This window comes from Rhinoraja longicauda, chromosome 12 (genome assembly GCF_053455715.1).
Source record: "Rhinoraja longicauda isolate Sanriku21f chromosome 12, sRhiLon1.1, whole genome shotgun sequence".
Lineage (NCBI taxonomy): Eukaryota > Metazoa > Chordata > Chondrichthyes > Rajiformes > Arhynchobatidae > Rhinoraja > Rhinoraja longicauda.
In genome coordinates this window covers 37,710,873-37,730,769 of record NC_135964.1, presented here as the reverse complement: position 1 = coordinate 37,730,769, position 19,897 = coordinate 37,710,873, and the positions used below count along the sequence as shown (strand labels likewise).

The 19,897-nt window shown below is 39.2% G+C and overlaps 1 protein-coding gene across 6 annotated transcripts in view; it reads right to left on the bottom strand.

The window, feature by feature from the left end:
• Nucleotides 1-19,897, bottom strand: part of LOC144598927 (sentrin-specific protease 7) — a 69,958-nt gene that overhangs the window by 13,045 nt on the left and 37,016 nt on the right. For all 6 annotated transcript variants that reach the window (XM_078409515.1, XM_078409519.1, XM_078409518.1 and 3 more), the window contains 10 exons: nucleotides 19,050-19,240; nucleotides 17,472-17,630; nucleotides 15,309-15,342; nucleotides 11,956-12,123; nucleotides 11,251-11,510; nucleotides 6,414-6,550; nucleotides 3,868-3,984; nucleotides 1,304-1,426; nucleotides 883-975; nucleotides 220-431 (listed from right to left, as the gene is read on the bottom strand). In XM_078409515.1, the coding sequence (XP_078265641.1) occupies nucleotides 220-431; nucleotides 883-975; nucleotides 1,304-1,426; nucleotides 3,868-3,984; nucleotides 6,414-6,550; nucleotides 11,251-11,510; nucleotides 11,956-12,123; nucleotides 15,309-15,342; nucleotides 17,472-17,630; nucleotides 19,050-19,240 (1,494 nt within the window). The remainder of the gene's footprint in view (nucleotides 1-219; nucleotides 432-882; nucleotides 976-1,303; nucleotides 1,427-3,867; nucleotides 3,985-6,413; nucleotides 6,551-11,250; nucleotides 11,511-11,955; nucleotides 12,124-15,308; nucleotides 15,343-17,471; nucleotides 17,631-19,049; nucleotides 19,241-19,897) is intronic.

Here is a 19,897-nt window from a genome sequence, read left to right as displayed (position 1 = left end):
GTCATGTTCAGCACATACATTGTGGGCTGTGGTGCTTGTTCCAATGCTGTGCTGTTCTATTCTTCTAATTCACTGCAGAATCCAATTAGGACCACTGGTGCATTTGTACTGAGATAAATACTAAAACTATTGTAGGCTTGCTTATACAAACTACAAATGAAAATATATTACAAAATAATAAAACGATAAATATGCAAGTCAAAGGCATGGGCTTCTTACCTTCTGAATCCTCTGATGGCATACTCTCAGAGGTATTCCCATCAGTTTCATCTGGTGATAATATGTGGTCTTTGCTCACGTTTTCACTGTTAGAATGTGTGGATGATGGATTTAAAAGTAATTTGCTGGTCTTTGGTTCATTGGCTATATCAGATTCATAAACTATTTTGTCTAACCCAGGAAAACAAATAACGGCTAGGTACCAATGAGACCTGGAACATAATATGACAGAAATAAGTTGGGGTTTTTTAAATGCATTTTTCCAATTTACCCCTAGTTCAGTTACTAATAATTAATATTTCAAATGTCCCTTCAGCCTTCATCTGATGATCTGGTCAAATGGATAAATCTTTCACTTGTACAGCTAAAACACAGCATTCAACATTTCTTGTCACTATATTCAATTTGCCAAGTGTAAGTCATACAAAAATGGGTAAAAGTATGGCTTATCTTAATAATAAGCTATTTCTAGCGTTAACACTTCAAAGCTCTTGCACAAAGCACTTCAATGCTCTTGTACAACACTTAACAGCTCTCGCACAAAACAAAAAGATTGCAGATTCTGCCAGATAACAATAATATTTCAGTTAAATCACACCACTTCACCCAAATTCAGATTATATATTTCAGAAACATCTGCTTTTCAACAAAAAGCATACTCACTCTTCATTAACAGGCATAAATATGAAATCCTTTGTAAAGATATCCACATGACGAGTCCACGTTTTCACACGTTGATGCCTCTTGTACTGTATTCTACAAGGGCAACACAACATGCAACTCAGTCCGAGCGAATAAATTACACATTTGCTACTGAATGTTATTTGCAAATAAACAAAACACTACAATGGAATTGTTGAATGAAAACAAAACTGATGGAGGAGCTCAACTCAGCGGGTCAGACAGCATCTGTGGAGGAAAATGGGACAGTCACCGTTTCAGATCAAGACCCAGGTGAAGTCCCAACATGAAATTTCGTCCATTCATTTCCCTCCACAGATTCTGCCCGTGTTCCTTGAGCAGTTTTATTAAAACAATACCAAAACTTACAAAAGTATGTAGAAATCGTGGTAAATTCACTTACGAAAGATTATTCGGCTCCTCTGATTCAGCATTATCCTTGCGGGTCAGGCGTCGATAAAAAAAGCTACTAAAAATGTGAGTACGCTCAGCAAGCTCTTTGGGTGCTTTCTTGAGCAACAAGTACCTTTTAGAATATAGAAATGATTTATGTAAATGCATTTGTGATAACTTGGCTGAATTTTGCATTGAGCTTTTTACAATGAAAAATGAATGCAACATGTTTTGGTAGAACGCGTCTTAGAATGAATAATTCACTTGAAAATGTTCATTCCAGACTCATATTACATAAAAGGAAAAACTACTCTATTAATCAATTCTGAATTATAGAAACATAGAAACATAGAAAATAGGGTGCAGGAGTAGGCCATTCGGCCCTTCGAGCCTGCACCGCCATTCAATATGATCATGGCTGATCATCCAACTCAGTATCCTGTACTTGCCTTCTCTCCATACCCCCTGATCCCTTTAGCCACAAGGGCCACATCTAACTCCCTCTTAAATATAGCCAATGAACTGGCCTCAACTACCCTCTGTGGCAGAGAATTCCACAGATTCACCACTCTCTGTGTGAAAAAAACCTTTCTCATCTCGGTCCTAAAAGACTTCCCACTTATCCTTAAACTGTTCTGGACTTCCCTAACATCAGGAACAATCTTCCTGCATCTAGCCTGTCCAATCCCTTAAGAATTTTGTAAGTTTCTATAAGATCCCCCCTCAATCTTCTAAATTCCAGCGAGTACAAGCCGAGTCTATCCAGTCTTTCTTCATCCCAGGAATCAATCTGGTGAACCTTCTCTGTACTCCCTCTATGGCAAGAATGTCTTTCCTTAGATTAGGAGACCAAAACTGTACGCAATACTCCAAGTGTGGTCTCACCAATGCCCTGTTCAACTGCAGCAGAACCTCCCTGCTCCTATACTCAAATCCCCTAGCTATGAATGCCAACATACCATTCGCTTTCTTCACTGCCTGCTGCACCTGCATGCCTACTTTCAATGACTGGTGTACCACGACACCCGGGTCTCGTTGCATCTTCCCTTTTCCTAATCGGCCACCATTCAGATAATAGTCTGCTTTCCTGTTCTTGCCACCAAAGTGGATAACCTCACATTTATCCACATTATACTGCATCTGCCATGCATTTGCCCACTCACCTAACCTATCCAAGTCACCTTGCAGCCGCCTAGCATCCTCCTCACAGCTAACACTGTTAAGCATAGTCTACATTAATTGCAGGTAGTTAACCTGTGTAAAGTGGAACTATTACACATTGATCAAAATTAACGATATGCAAAGAGATTTTTACAAACTTGACTCTTATAACAGCACTGCAAAAAAAAGTCAACTTTTTCTGCCCGTGCCTGGACATTTATTGGAATTAACAATATTTCTTCACAGAAGATCCAAATTTCATCATTGGTTTTATGTTCCATTGCTGCCAGTAGCTCTTGCAAAGCATCAGTAAACTCCTCATGCAGCCCAGCAGGCCAGCATTTTTTCTAGCTCGCACAGTGAGAAATCTACCCACTAGGTTTAACCTGATGCAAATACTGTTCACATTTATAAAAACAATTATATGGTACAGAAATGAATAATTTAGAATGCAATGTTATATTTATTAATATTTTTTCGCTAAATGGTGAAAAAAAGGGTAGAAACTAAAAATATTTTTGAGTCACTGGATTCAATAGTCAAGGATAAAAACATCCCTGCAAAGTAGCACACTTTACAATGTTGGTAATCAGGTCCATCTACATACAAAGGTTCACATTGTTAATTTGATCCAATTCCCATGTTAAAAATGCAATGCAGACCTGGTTCAGTTAACAGCACCTGTCCCACTAGAGGGAACAGGCAAATGTAGCGACCGACATTACTTTTGTTTTACACATCTCTGTCCTAACTATGGTCCTTTTTGAAACTGTTTTTGTTTTTTTTCTTCTTCTTTTTCCCAGTTCAAAAATGTTGACAGGTACGCTTTCCACAGATGCTACCTGATCTGCTGGTTTTTCCATTTGACTGAAATTTGGCTTGCATTTAGTGATACACTAAATCTGTTATACACTCTTAAATGTCAACTACCAATAGTACTATACTAATAGTATGCAGATACTTTTCTCAGGACACTTGGGATGAAGAAAGATCTTCGAAGACAAAGGGGGCTGCAAGCTTATTCCTAAAGTAATTAACATCTGTAGGACTGGTGATAACTCGAGAAATATATCCAGTCACTGTGGCTATTAATAAAACCCAGTTGAGTACAAATGATTTTATCAAATCAGCCGAATGATTTAGAAATTTTCAGTTGTAAAATTTGGTCAAGTTGAATTCTGATTTGAGTACTAAAATGACTTTTGAGAAAGATCAAAAATATATATTTGAGCAGAAAAGAACAAACACTTGCTGAACTTTGTGACTACACTATTAATTCTGTTTAATGATGCTCAGCAGGAATAATTATGATGAATTGCTGATTTTTTTCTTACCACTGGCAATTTTATCTCTAATAGAGATGGTGCACTTACAAAATATCTGGAGAATGTAGAATATATAGACAAGACTTACTTTAAATAAAAGTCAATGATGACATCATTGAGAAACTCTCCCTCTTCCAGGCATTCTAAATCTTCAGTTGTAACTGCAAGTCCTCCTTTGGTTGGTGGAGGAGGGAAAACTATTATTCTAGGAAGAGTGAAGAACATATTTTAGAACTTTTCCTTTGCCTCCAATCAGTTCCAATTATCTGGATAAAATCATTTTTAGTTTTGCAACATAAACAAATACCTATACAGGAATTTCTTAGGTTATACAATAATTCTGTTCCTGAGAACTATCCATAAGCTTATTTTTCCTTAAATCAAAGGTTTTTTTTTAACAGTAACCCTTATCATATCACCATGCATACAACCGATATAATTTTTTCAATTCATTTGAACAATCGCCCTAACACTACCCATAATTAAACTAATGGAATATATGCTAGATCCAATCATTATTGATATGATTAAATACTTTATTATTCTAGTTACTATCTTAAAATCCATGGAAGGATTTACGTAAACTTGGACCTGTAAATCGGTTCATTCATAACCTGGGGAGCCCGGTACTAGCGAAATTACTAAATGGCAGGATTTGCTCATTAATTTATTAATTGGTTAAAGACAAGTGAAAGGGACAAAATGCTGCAAATTAAATTTGATAATATACATAATTAGATATTTCTAATCCACGTGACCCCAAACATTTCCTTGTACTTGATAATCATCAGCTACCCTGCATTGAATAAGAAATCTCCCAAAACTAAAAATAACTAAATGACATCATTTGTAAAGCAAGTAGAAGAAAAAAATAGATCAGTGATAATGGTAACACAAGATGCATCATAATGAATCTGCTAACAGTTCAAATATTGCTTCTTTAAATCAATCAACACACATTCATTGAACATGCTGTTGATCCAAGTACAAATTTATCTTTCACTAATCACTCCTGGTCAATTTCTGCCTCCAGGCCAGCCCAACAGTGTTGTCTCATTACATGGTGGGAGGACAAGGAAGAATAAATGATCACCAGTGCAAAGCAACAGTAAATAAATTACATTTGGGTGAGCCATATCTCAAATATTCATATTTGCATGTCTCAAACATTCAGAAATATACATATTTTTAAAAACTCTTAAAATATACATTTAAGATGTGAAAATATTTTTCAAAAATGAAATCACTTGTTGAAAAATGTTAAAACATTAGCCAATCTAATTGAGTAAAAAAGGAAATTACTATATGTCACGTTATTGAATTTTATGATCTTGGAGGTAACTGGCTTAATGTCAGCACTGAATGCTGAGCATTAGGCATGTGAACTACACTGACACAGTCCTTTGTAACTGCCAGCCATTTCTCCTTTTGATCTAGAGTATCACTAACCATAAAGCGGCCAACAGCGACCCCCTAAAGCTTTTTTGAGGTGAAGGTTGATGTCATGTTCGGAAACTTTAGCGTTTTACTTTTTGTATAAATACCAATCGCTCATCTGCACAGCAGTCTGGTGAATTGAATGGACTTCCTCTTTGCACCGTGCATACATGATTGTATAGATTATAAAACAACTGAATGATGGCTGTTTAAAACAGAGGGCATTTATACACAATATGGGATGCACAAATTACACTTTATTAAAAGATAAACACAAATTAGGGACACAATTACCAGTTTATCATAAAATTGTTCCTTTCTTCTTAATGTAATTGTTAAAACTACGATTCACAGTTTCTGTGCTAAAGTTATTACCTCATACTTTCTGAATGACAGCGTAAGTATAGGAAGCTGATCATACAACTGAGAATGGGTGGGACAATCATAGATGTCATTTGACTCATTATCCAACACCTTTCTATCACTTTTCTCTCAAGCCTTTGTTCACCCATCTGCAACTAAAACCACCCATCTCTGAGCAGCACAGTGGCACAGCTAGTAGAGCTGCTGCCTCACAGCGCCAGGGATCTGTATTCAAATCGGACCTCGGGTGTTGTCTGTGTGGAGTTTGCACGTTCTCTGACTACATAGGTTTCCTCCAGGTGTTCCCAATTCCTCCAACATCCAAAGACGTGCAGCCTTGGTTAATTGGCCTCTGTAAATTTTCAGAAATCATTCAGAAAGGTTATCTTCAAAATGAAGTATAGCCTCTCTTGTTCTGGACTGATATCCGACAAATGTGCTTAAGCCAAACTTTGGTTGCAGCACTAAGGCTTCTATAAAAAATGATCTGTCCTTCACAGCTGACTTCCATGGTAAACAGCACAGGCAGTGATACACAAGTGATCTTTGGAGGGGACTGAGGTATTTGTGTAATGATTAGCCTCATTTTGAGGATCTTCACAGTTGGCTATTCAAGTGCTTCAGTTAGTACTTATAGGTAATCAAGGATTCAAAACTACGGAGCTGGGATGTGATTACCAGAGATTTAAATACTAACTTTGTTCGATTCTTAATGTCTTGCATGCACACACACATACTCACATAAAATCTTGTTGCCCATATTTGTATGGTCTATATATTTTTCCTTTTATTGGTGTTAATTAATTATTACCAGCTGACATAAAACAAACTTACTTCTGAGCTGGTCGACTTTGTCTAAATATATGCCTCTGCTTCTCTTGCTTTGAAGCAAGCGAAACTACATAATGATCCTTTTCCCATACATGACGCAAGGTATAATTATTTACTCTTGTTGAATATGCATTTTCTTCCTATGGAAAAAAAGTGGAAATGTGCAAAAATGTAACGTTCTACATTCACCAAAATAGATCCCGCATTGCATATTCCTTTCTAATGCAGCTGATGTCAAAATGCCCTTAAGAATGTATTTCCAAAATCTGAGCAGAAAATTGTTTACAGCACAAGTGACAATTCCAACTCCATTGCAATATCAGTAGATATTAAATACATTCAAACCAAGGCTATGCTTAAAAGTACAATATTCTAGTTGCTCTGAAAGTTAGTAATATGTAGATTTCTGATTTTTCACTCTTGCTCTTTCTAAATCATCAGAAGTACACAGCACAGAAACAGGCCCTTTGGCCCACCTTGCCCATGCCAACCAGGTTGGCATGCCGTGCTAGTCCCATTTGCCCACATTTGGCCCATAGCCCTCCAAACCCTTCCTATCCACATATCTGTCCAAATGTCTTTTAAAAGCTGTAATTATATCTGCTTTTATAGCTTCCTCTGACAGCTCACACCAGATATGGACTACCCTTTGAGTGAGAAAGTTGCCAAAGAGGTCCCTCTTAAATCTCTTATCTCTCACCATGAGGGTGGCACAGTTGCGCACCGGTAGAGTTGCTGCCTTATAGCGTCAGAGACCAGAGTTCGATTCTGACAACAGGCCTTGCCTGTACAGAGTTTGGACACGCTCCCTGTGATTGCATGTGCTTTCTCCGGGTGCTCCAGTTTCCTCTCACATTCCAAAGACGTGCAGGTTTGTAAAAGGTTAATTGGCATCTGTAAATTGTTCCTAGTGTGTTGGCATGGAACTAGTGTACGAGCGATCATTGGTCGGCGGGGACTCAGTGGGCCAAAGGACCTGTTTCCACACTGCTTCTCTAAACTAAACTAAAGCCGTAAGCCAACACTTGCAAGCTGAACAATATCCACTGCCCTGCCCTCATCAGTCCTCTTAGTGACCTCTTCAGATTTGTGAGACACGATTTGTCATGCACAAAGACATGCTGACTATCGTTAATCAGTCTGTGCCTTTCCAGTTGCCGCTGGATACTGTGCCTCAGAGTCGTCTCCAGCAATGTTCCCACCACTGATATCAGGCTCACCATCTTATAGTTCCCTGGCTTGTCCTTGCTTCCCTTCTTAAATAGTGGTACAATGTTAGCCATCGCTCGGTCTTCCAAAACTAGATTGTCATGCAAATCATAAATGTAGATAACAATCAACTGTGGACCGAGCACTGGATCCTGTGGCACTCCACTGGGCACGGTCCTCCAATTAGAAAAACAATCCCAAATATGATGCAATTATCTTTACAAGGGCTTCTGCAATTTCCTCTCCAGCTTCCTACAAAGGTCCGAAGATGCATTTGGTCGGGCCCTGGGAATTTACCAACCTTAATGCACCTTAAGACTGCCAACACAGCTCCATCCAAGACCGTAAGAAATTGCAGTGAATTGTGAATGCAGCCCAGACCATCACACAAACCAACTTCCCTACCTTCAACTCCTTTACACCTCATGCTACTTTGTCAAGTCCACCAGCATAATCAAGGACGAGTCGCACCCCAGCCACTCCCTCTTCTCCCCTCTCCCATCGGGCAAAAGGTACATAAGTGTGAAAATGCACACCTCCAGATTCAGGGACAGTTCCTTATCAGCTATTATCAGGCAACTGAACCATCCTACCAACAACTTGAGAGCAGTCCTGAACTACAATCTACCTCATTAAAGACTCTCAAACTATCTTTGATCGGAGTTTCCTGGACTTTATCTAGCACAAAACGTCATTAATGTTATTGCCTTCATCATGTATCTGTACACTGTGGGTGGCTTGATTGTAATCATGTATTGTCTTTCCACTGACTTCCTCGCATGCAACAAAAGCTTTTCACTGTACCTCGGTACAAGTGATAATAAACTAAACTCAAACTCAATACCTCCTGTTTGGTAATAAATATCTGATCCAAAACATTACAACTCCAATGCCTCAATTCGTTAGCGTCCATTATCATTCTGTCAATAAAACCGCTGAGAAGTATTCAATTAATGTCTCCCCATCTCTTGTAGCTCTACGCAAAGACACCCATGCTGATCTAAGGACCTATTCTTTCCCTAGCCACCCTTTTATTCTTAATATACCTATAGAATCAGCACTTGACATTTGCAGGAAGGGAGGAATGTTATTGTTCAGTACCAATGGAAGTGACCTTTCAAAGTACAAAGCAGCGTAAAGCAGAGCTAAATCCCAAAATGGCAACCTTAGCATAATAGAAAATTTGGCTCTCTGCTGCACCAGGGTTGCACTTTCCAAATTAATCATCCTTTCGTCCTCAATTGTTACTAATTAATTCCAGCAGCAACTCTTTTATGAGCAGTTTTTGATAGTGTTTGAGTGAAACTCGCAAATGTCTGCCAACATCACATCATCCATCTATTTTCACTGCAGCTGCACAATTTTGTATACTTTTAAATACGTTCTTATGTTTCTTCCTGTTCTTAACTATTTCACACTTGAATAAAAGTTGATAAAATATCAAATTCACTTCGACACGTGCCAATAAAGAACAATCAATTTTACTGCATCACAGGCTCCTAAATGTTTCTTTAGTGCATTCCTGCACCCAGGTTTACTACTTCACTACCTCAAATAGTATGGTTTATAGAACTATTATTATTTTCTCGTCCACATACATCCATCCTCACCCTGATTAAGCCATGCAACAATCCTCCATGTACGCCTCTAACAAGATCCTCCCTGCATGCTACATGCAAGTAAGACAGCACAATTTCACAGCACCCTTATCTTTCCATCAAGAACTCATGTTATTCTTGAGCTATATACAAACGATTTTGGGAAGCTTTTTACTGGATCATTTGGACTCCATTTCTTTTATTAGCTGTGGATGAACATAGAACAGTGCAGCACAGGAACGTGCCCTTCGGCCCACAATGTTTGTGCCTTGTTCTCATTTACCTGTATATGACCCATAATCCCTCTATTCTATGCACTTCCATGTGCCTATCTAAAAACCTCTTAAACACCACTATCGTATCTGCCTCCACCTCCACCCCTGGAAGTGGGTTCCAGGCCTCCAACGCTTGATCAAAAAAAAACTTGCCCAGCACATCTCCATTAAACTTTCCCCTTCTGCCTGATCAAAAAAACTTTTTTGATTCAGCAAAGAAATGCCAGCCTTTTGCCTCGGTAATAACACATACATTTGGAATTCAAGTGCATTTGCAGAGGTCCCAGCTTTGTGCTTGGCAGGGACCTGCAATTTTCTGAGTCGGCACACACAGTGGAATCTAGTGGAAAAGTACCAACTTCTGCAGATTTTCTCCAAGGTGTTGTTAATTTGAACAGAGAGGAAGTAGCGCAAAGGTGAAAAAATAACTAATTTTTAGGGGGGAAAAAAATAACAAATCTAATTATTTTAAGTGGTTTCTTGGATTTTTTTACCCCCAAGCTTTAATTTTTTTTTAAATTGTGGTAAATTAAGTTCGAATGTTTGTGAATATCAGTCAATTTTCAATGATCTCTCTTAGCATTTCCTCCCCTTGTCAAATGAGTGGACTCAAGTTCCCACAGCAAGTGCAAGGAAATCTTTAGAAATACATAGTATGCCGCTAGATTTCATGAGGTGTCCAGTGCCACAGGAGAATCGGGAAACCACAGGTCATTAGTGGGGCTTGTGTTTGTACACGGATTCCAAATCTCAATAGACAATAGGTGCAGGAGGAGGGCATTCGGCCCTTCGAGCCAGCACCGCCATTCAATGTGATCATGGCTGATCATTCTCAATCAGTACCCCGTTCCTGCCTTCTCCCCATACCCCCTGACTCCCCTATCCTTAAGAGCTTTATCTAGCTCTCTCTTGAAAGCATTCAGAGAACTGGCCTCCACTGCCTTCTAAGGCAGAGAATTCCACAAATTCACAACTCTCTGACTGAAAAAGTTTTTCCTCATCTCAGTTCTAAATGGCCTACCCCTTATTCTTAAACTGTGGCCTTTGTTCTGGACTCCCCCAACATTGGGAACATGTTTCCTGCCTCTAACGTGTCCAACCCCTTAATAATCTTTAACGTTTCAATAAGATCTCCTCTCATCCTTCTAAATTCCAGTGTATACAAGCCTAGTCGCTCCAGTCTTTCAACATACGACAGTCCCGCCATTCCGGGAATTAACCCGAGTAAACCTACGCTGCACGCCCTCAATAGCAAGAATATCCTTCCTCAAATTTGGAGACCAAAACTGCACACAGTACTCCAGGTGCGGTCTCACTAGGGCCCTGTACAACTGCAGAAGGACCTCTTTGCTCCTATACTCAACTCCTCTTGTTATGAAGGCCAACATTGCATTGGCTTTCTTCACTGCCTGCTGTACCTGCATGCTTCCTTTCAGTGACTGATGCACTAGGACACCCAGATCTCGTTGTACGTCCCCTTTTCCTAACTTGGCACTCGGCACAATTAATGTTGGCACTTGGTGCATAATGCACAACCACAAGAATGAACTTAATGTACATAGCCAGTCTCGATTAACAGTAACTGCAATAGCATATTCGAAACTATAAAGCTTTTTTAAAAACATTCAAATTTAAATTTTTGGATTTACTGGATTTAAAGCCTCAGCAATCTGGGATACTCTCTAGGAATTCAGAGGAATCTTTTGTTTTATGCACTTACAATAGTTGCATTAGATCCACCTTAATCTACAAAGTCACCTGTGAAATCTGGTGATCCTGCGATAAGGTAGCAGGGTCCATTTGTTGCTGTAAACATCTGCAGCAGGACGATATGAAGGAGCTCTGCTCTGAATCAAGCTTAGCCAATAACTGATAAGTCTCTTCCAAAGACATAATTTCGCACAAGTCTGCAACTTCATTCCTTGTACCAATAAGAGTCATAATTTTCTTCAATATTGCCGTTTCTGTAGCTTGTAAAGATTGGGAAAGCTGAATGAAGATATACTCACTGCACTTATCTGCAAAGAAAACAACTGTTGTGAAGAGCAGAAAATATTCCTCATTACAATCACATTCCCCGTTAGTTGACTTCTTTACAAATAAGCATTAAGTGCAATTTTAAGAGAGATACAAATGGGTGTAAATAGTTCTGATTTTCTGACAATTTGCCAGAATCATTTTTGGGTGTTGGGGGGGAGGGGGGGTAAAGGCATAATATTAATTTCTGATGGGTATTTCTTGGACAGATGGGTACTGGAATAAGTTCCAAACACACTGACTGCCTCAGAAAACAAACGGGGCATTCTCGTTCACTGGCCAAGCATCCAACATGATTTGGTGGCACAACGACAGAACAGTATATTTTTTCATTTCCAAAAAGCTCAACGGCCACAGATTTAAAACCAGGAATAAGGTATAACATAAAGAAATAAAATCCCAAAAGAATGGTAAAAATACACTTACATTCCTGTTTTGGGGGAACTACTTTTAACTGTTTGTTGATCTCATCTATGTAATCTGCAGCAAACCAAAGGAAAATGACCGAGTGATTCTCAAAGTTCGAGTCAGACAGTCTCTCCCACAAACTATATTTCTTCAAGTGAGAGGTATCCAGCTGTAATGTATGGAAATCTGTTTGAAAACAAACAATGCTTAATACTTTGTAATAAATTAAATGACCATTGGAAACTTGGCTGACAATATAAAACTCCAATGCTCTAAAAGTTAAACAACTTACAAGTTAAACATTTTAAGTAGATTGCTACCTGGTAATATGCTCCTAAGGAATAGTTTTTGGTTTGACTATGCTGCTTGCTTCGCATCTATACCGTGTCAATTAGTTATAAAATGTTAACAACGTTGATCGCCCGAGGAGGACGCTGTACAGGCAGGGGGTGGGCACAGTGGTGGTAGCATCTGGTCTGCAAAGCATCACAACAAAGCCTGATCCAGTCATCACACAACAGTCACACACTCAGGTTGCTGGACTTCACTTAAAATTGCTTATTTGGAATAAGCAGTCTTGGCTTCTGTTCACTGTCTTGACTTTCAGAGCAATGAGGGGAAATACAAGGTCTATATAGGCACTCTGAGGTCCAAAGACCCTGGCAATGACCAGAACTCTGTGGGTCAGCAATACACCAAAAGTGGACACTGAGTGGGAGTAAAGAAGTGAAATTGTGGGCAACGAGGAGCAAGGATAGTGTTTTTTAACAATTGATCAAATATCTTGTAAATTTCAATTAACAGTTTCCCCCTCCTTGGCTGAGTCTGATACAATACAATACAATATATCTTTATTGTCATTGTACAGGGGTACAACGAGATTGGGAATGCGCCTCCCATACGATGCAATAATTTAGTTAATTTAAACAACAGCAACCCAACGAAACAAATTGTAAGAGTTTTAAGACAGAATAAGGTCCCAACTGAAACATCACCTATTCCTTTGCTCCAGATGTTGCCTGACCCACTGATTTACTCCAGCATTTTGTGTCTAACATTTATTGACAGTCAGCTTCATTCTGTGATCAGCAATGTCCAAAGTTGACAAAGTTAACAGTATCTAAAGATTTGATTAAGCACAAGTTCAAAATTGGATCTTAAATAATATACAGCAGTAGAAGCAAAAATAATATTCTATGTTATTTTATAATATAAAATCATATAGTGAAGATGTCAAAAATTGCACCAGGATCTTCATCGGTTGGGCAGGTGGGCTGAGAAATAGTTGATGAAATTAAATAGAGAAATGTGAGGTGTGTCATTTTGGGAAGTCTAACATGGGCAGGACCTACACAGCGAATGTCAAGGCTCTGGGGAGTGTTGTATGGAAGAGGGATCCAAGAGTGCAGGCAGATAGTTCCATGAAAGTGGCATCACTGAAGATAGGGTGGTCAAAAAGGATATACAGGCCTTCATCAGTATTTAGTATAGAAATTGGGAGGTCATATTGCAGCAATATATAAGACGTTGGTGAGGCCGCATTTAGACGACTGTATTCAGTTCTAGGCACCGTGTTAAAGGAAAGATGTCGTCAAGCTGGAAAGGGCGCATAGAAGATTTACAAAGATATTGCAGGAATCTAGGGACTGAGCTATAGAGAGAGGTTGAGCAGGCTAGGACTCTATTCCTTGCAGCGCAGGAGGATGAGTGAGGTGTACAAAATCAAGAAAGGAATAGATTGGATAAACGCACAGACTCTCGTGCCCAGTGTAGGATCAAGAACCAGAGAACAGAGCTTTAAGATGAGGGGGGAAAGATTTAATAGGAACCTGAGGAGTAACTTTTTCACACAAAAGGTAGTAGTGTATGGAACGAGCTGCGGGGTAAGTAGTTGAGGCAGGTACTATCGCAATGTTTACGAAACATTTAGACAGGTATTTGGATAGGATAGGTTTAGAGGGAGTTGGGCCAAATGCAGGCAGCTGGGACTAGTGTATTTGGGACATGGTGATTGGTGTGGGTAAGTTGGGCCGAAGGGCCTGTTTCCAAGCTGTATGACTCTATATAGCTAAAGATAGGGCTAATGAATTTATGGCGAAACAGTTTACGAGGGAAGAATTTTAGATTCCTGGGCACCAGGGGACAAGATCAATACAAGCCAGGTGGGTTGCATTTCAAACAGGTCCTGGATCAATACCCTTGTAGAGAATAGTGCTATGCCACTGCGTAGAGTTTAAAGCAGCTTGATGGAAGCTGACAGTAGGTTGACAAGGGAGACAAGAAAAATAGATTCAAAAGAGTTTACTACACAAGTCTGGAAGGCAAAATAATGTTTGTGAGGCGGAGGACATGCAATTTCAAAACAATGAAAAGGCCAAAAAAAAAGATATAAAAATAGAAAGCAGCTGTGAGGGAAGGGGGGGGGGGGGGGGAAGGGAAAATAAATAAATAAAAACACAAATAAAAATGAAGTTCGCTATAGAACTCCAAACAGAGGAAAGATGAAAGAAAATGAAAGCATGGTTATATAACGCAAAAATAACACAATGAAATGAAAGTCTGAAGGAAGGAAACCAAAGGTGACAATGGTTATAACCCAAGGAGTCTCGGAAAAGTAAGATAATGAACTGTGGGCAGAGAAACATATTGAAAATGTTGGGGCCATTACTAAAAGAGCTAACCAGTGGGGAAGAGAAAAGGAACATAATGGGCGAGCGAGTGGGAAGGGGGGATGGAGATATAGATAACAATAAAGGTGCATTCATAGTATTAGAGGTTTACTCCAGACCCTACCCCTCCCAAAGATACTATATGAGAGATGGAAGAAAAAAGGCCAGCATGTTTGAGATATTTAAACTAACGAGAGAGTAATAAAGAAGATTTCAACCTTGGTTTGAAAATGTCTTCAGGACAGAAGACATTTACAGTTCTAAATAAATACTTTTGAGCGCAATTTCATAGAGAACATTGAAATGGACATTACCAAAGAAAATAAAAGAATCTAACCAGTAAAAGTGGATAAAGTGCAAGGTGCACATAAATTGTCCTAAGAAAATAGCAAGGCATGACATTGTGTAAATTTTGCCTATCATTTTGCTGGTCCTCTCTGGTTACAAGCACAGTGCTGAAGAACTGGAAGACTGTAAATAACTGCTGCCGTGTCTGTACAACATCAGTGGTAAGCAAAGCATGGGGAAAAAAATCTTACTGTCAACATAAATCTGTACCTAGAGGAGCACAAATGAATCAAGAATTATTAAAACAGATTTCTTAAGGAAATAACACATCCAAATAATTTGATTTTTAGAGAAAGGAACCAAACAGAAAACTTGGCAAGGATAGTGCACTGTATTTTATTCAAATTATTTTACCTGTTAAAGTTATTACAATTTTGTCAGGTCCAAACTGCAAGAAAAAGAAAAATCTATTAAAAATTGTGAAAATATTTGTTTTAAATAACATTTGAAACCAATTCCTAAATGCTAAAGCTTGTTTTCACCTAGAATATTTGCACCAAATTGCAGATATTCAAACATGCCACAAAAAAAGTTGATTTGACAGCCCACCCCTGAAAGCTCTCTTATGCAAAATGAGTCAACTTTTATTTTAACAACATGGGTTTCAGCTAATATTTTGGATTATACATTTTACAATTGAATCCAAATGTCCACAATCTTTTGTCAACCAGTGAGATTTCCAGTCTAATATTTGTCGGCGCAGTGTGCAATTGTTGCTATTAAAGAGTATTTAGTGGCTCAAAAATTAATAAAGCATGACAGTGAAATGAGTTCATTGCTGGTTTATAAAGACCAGCTACGTCATAAATATTTAAAACCTGAATGGGTGTTGGATCAATATTTTATGTAATAGTATTTATTTTCAATTTAAAAAAGCATGTCTAAAAATAAAATACAAAATGTAAAGAAAAATTGGGGGCTTAATATATGTATTCTGTGATTTTTCTTTCAGGTCCTCCATGCGTTTGATACAAGAATGTACAGAGGAACCAGGAGGTGCGTAGTCATTTCAAATTACGTTTAACCTGCATTTGTACATCATTGCCCCAGTCGTTAATCAGGCACAAACGACTAGGGTTGCCAACTGTCCCGTATTAGCCGGGACATCCCATATATTGGACTAAATTGGTTTGTCCCGTATTAGGCCCGGACATTGTACGCCCGGGGGCCACTTTAGCCCAGACAGTGTAGGCCCGGACACTGTAGGCCCAGGGGCCACTGTAGGCCAAACAGTGTAGGCCCGGAGGCCCGGACACCGCCTAAAGGAGGTTGCGTAGCAACTAGACTCCCGGCCCAGGCGGCCGCCATTGATGGTGCAAGAGCATGTGGCCGCTGGCTGGGTGAGGTCACATGGGGCGCTGGCGTCATCTTTTGTTCCTTATTTGGGAGTGAGAAAATTGGCAACCCTACAAATGACCAACAGACCACTCATATACCTGTGCCCTTCCTTTTGTCTGTGTCTCAGCAACTTAAAAAGGTACCTCCATGAGCAGATCCCATCCTTGGTACCCCGCTCGTGTAGGTCCCTTTCAAAACATCCTCAGGCTTCCTCCATTTAACTATCAGATCCTCCAACAACCTTGCTCACACCCACTGACACTGACCAAACCCACCATAACCCTAATTAACGAATCTCACTCACCACCATTGAATAATGAACTCCAACCCACAAACATTGAACTAATAATCTCCAGTCTCCAAAGATCCGACACCACCTCCTTTTGGCTAGCCCTTGTCCCAAACTCATTTCCTACCGACCCTTCCCCAGACTTTCCCAGGTGTAAATATCACCAACAATTTATATATACCCACCACATTGAAGCAATGGTCAAGAAAGCTCAACAACACCTCTACTCAGAAGATGAAGGCAGTTTGGCATTGTCTCCTACACATGCTCCACAAAAAACATCCTATTAAATGTATCACAACTTGGTTTGGTAATAGCTCTGCCAAAGACCACAAGAAACTGTGGAGAGTTGTGGATGTAGCCCAGTCGATCACACAAATCAGATCCAGCACCCCGAACTGACTCCTTTCGACGCTTCATGTTGCCACGGAAAAGCAGCTAACATAATCATAGATCATTTTCCGTGCAGTCATTCCCTCTTCTCCCTCTCCATTAGGTAGTTGATACAAAACTTGAAAGCACGAACCACATGATTCAGGAACAACTTCTTCCCCACTGTTATCAGACTACTGAACAGTCCTCCCATAAGCTAGGGTGCAGTCCCGATCTTCCAACCTATGTTATTGTTACAGTGCACTTCTTTTTTAACCTGCACCTTCTCTGTATCTATAAGCAATAATATCTACACTCCATCCTGCAGGTTATTTTTGTCTTTGCACTATTTGTTGTACTTGTAAATGGCTTGATTGTACTCACTTATAGAATGATTTGACTGGATAGCATGCAAACAAAGTTTTTCACTGTATCTCACTGCACATGACAATAATAAATCAATACTTATTTCTCCCTCTCCAACTTTGGACAATCCAATCCCACGTAAAACAACATACCATTACAGAACCTCGATCATTTCCTTCAATTTCTCCCATGTGTACGGCCACAAAAGTGAGATCCAACGTTGCTTTTGTCATCGTGCTAGCATCCAAAGAATCTTCTGTACTCTGCATTGCATCAGCTAACTTATTCTTCTCATTTGTTTCACCTGCATCCTGAACATAATTAATCAACTTCAGAGATATGCAAGAATAAGTATTTCAGTTAAGGAATCAACATAATTTATTTTTTACATTACTCAAGCTGCTGATTTCTACTGACTTTGCCTGCTATTCAGAGATTAGCAATAATTTCCAAAAGGGGTGTGTGGCACCCCAGGTTTTTATTTTGGTGATTGCGAAAACCAATTTGAAAGCATCTGCTGAAAGACGATGTCCAAACCATTTGCCTGCTAGGGGTGATAGACACTTTAATTTAAAATATATATGGATTACATCAATAAAACCTCACATTACTCTGGCCAGAGAATGCTTAGATGCATGCATCGATATATGTACAGACCAGTCTCCCAAATGTAAGAACAAAATTACTTAAAAACTTCTACACAATCTGTTCATTGTGATGGAGATGGAGAGACAGAGTCCAAAGAGTGGTCCTGACCCGAAATGTCGCCAGCACATTCTCTCCCGAGGTGCTATCTGACTCGCTGAGTTCTGCCGGCACTTTGTGTTTTGCTCAAGATTCCAACATCTGCAATCTTGCATCTCTACCTTTTAAACCTTGTTCACAGCTTAGCTCCACAGTCAAACCGTTATACCCTAACAGAGATGTAATCTTGCCCCATCTGCCCTGAAGCTTAACAAGTTTATTTTATCTCCTTCCCACAACTGACAATAGGTCTTCGACCTAAAACTCTAGCTGTGTTTTGCTTCTCAACTGTGTAGAATTTCCAGTGTTTTCCTTTTTATATATAATATATGTCCATTGAGAAGGGTCAAAAATATGTTATCAAATGAAAAATCAGCTATCAGGAATCAGAAAACTTATTCTGAACCAATATTTTATAAATTTACTGTAGATGAAGGAAATTGAGAGCAAACATGAACCTTTAATTAATCCACTCCGATGATACATAAGATCTTTTTTTTTAAATCACAATATAATGCTTACAAAGAAGCAAGAAACCTCGGGACCTTGAGCACAACACAGTGCTGAAGTAACTCGGCCTGACGAGGTCCCAACTGGAAACATTATCTGCCCTTTTTCTTCACAGATGCTGTCTGACCCACCAAATTACCCCATCCCTTTGTATTTTGCCCAAGGCGTAATGGTTATGTTGAATACATTTAACGAACACAGATTTATAACTGAAAACAATACTTAAAGCAATGAATTGTATACAAGAGGGTAAGCTCTTGTGCAGGATTTACAGCATCAATTAAAACTTTGATGAAAAAAAGGTGCACAGTAGAACTATAATAAATGACCGAAGTGAAAATGAGATGAAATATATTATTTCTTAAGTTTCACACTTATGAAATGTCAATAGTCATTTTCTGCAGTAATATTGGAACGATCAAAACATCTTTAAAAGGAAATCAAAGCATTTATGGATAAATTCTGATAATGCTTACCTGCCCGATTGAATATGGTTTTACATTCTCTGTCACCCGCTTTGCTGACTGAGTCTCAACTTCTCTTTTGCAGTTGTCAGTTGGCAGCAGCTTACTCCCCAGATGTAAACGCTTAGTCTCTGGAGTTAATGTGGTGTACTGGAGATGAGATTGCACCTTTTCTCCATCTTCATCATCACTGGAAAGCACAACTGAGATACAATGTGAGAAAACACAATCAGATGGATTCATTCTAACATTTTTGAGGACTAATGCCCTTTTCCAATCGTTATTTAATGTGGTGTAATGCAAATAGTCAAAACATATCCGTAACTGAAATGGAGTTGTCAGTTAAAAGCTCCCAGGTGACGGGAGCCTGTAGCGGCAAAACATATAGTAAGATAGTGGGATGAGAGGAACTAGTTTATGAAAATGTGATTTGGACTAGCATGGGGCCCATTGCAGTAAATAACTTTAATCCTGTGTGAGGGAGGCTAGCCTTTGTTTTCCAAAAGTAGCTGGCATCTGTGGTTAGTAGGTAAGGAAAGAAGTGCAAGCTTATTAATTATATGGCAGATGAAGTATAATGTAGATAAATGTGAGGTTATCCACTTTGGCAGCAAAAACAAGGAGGCAGATTATTTTCTCTATGGTGTCAGTTTAGGTAAAGGGGAAGTGTAACGAGACCTGGGTGTCCTTGTACCCCGGTCACTGAAAGTAAGCGTGCAGGTACAGCAGGCAGTGAAGAAAGCTCATGGCATGTTGGCCTTCATAACGAGAGGATTTGAGTATAGAAGTAAAAAGGTCCTTTTGCAGTTGTATAGGGCCCTGGTGAGATTATATCTGGAGTATTGTGTGCAGTTTTGGTC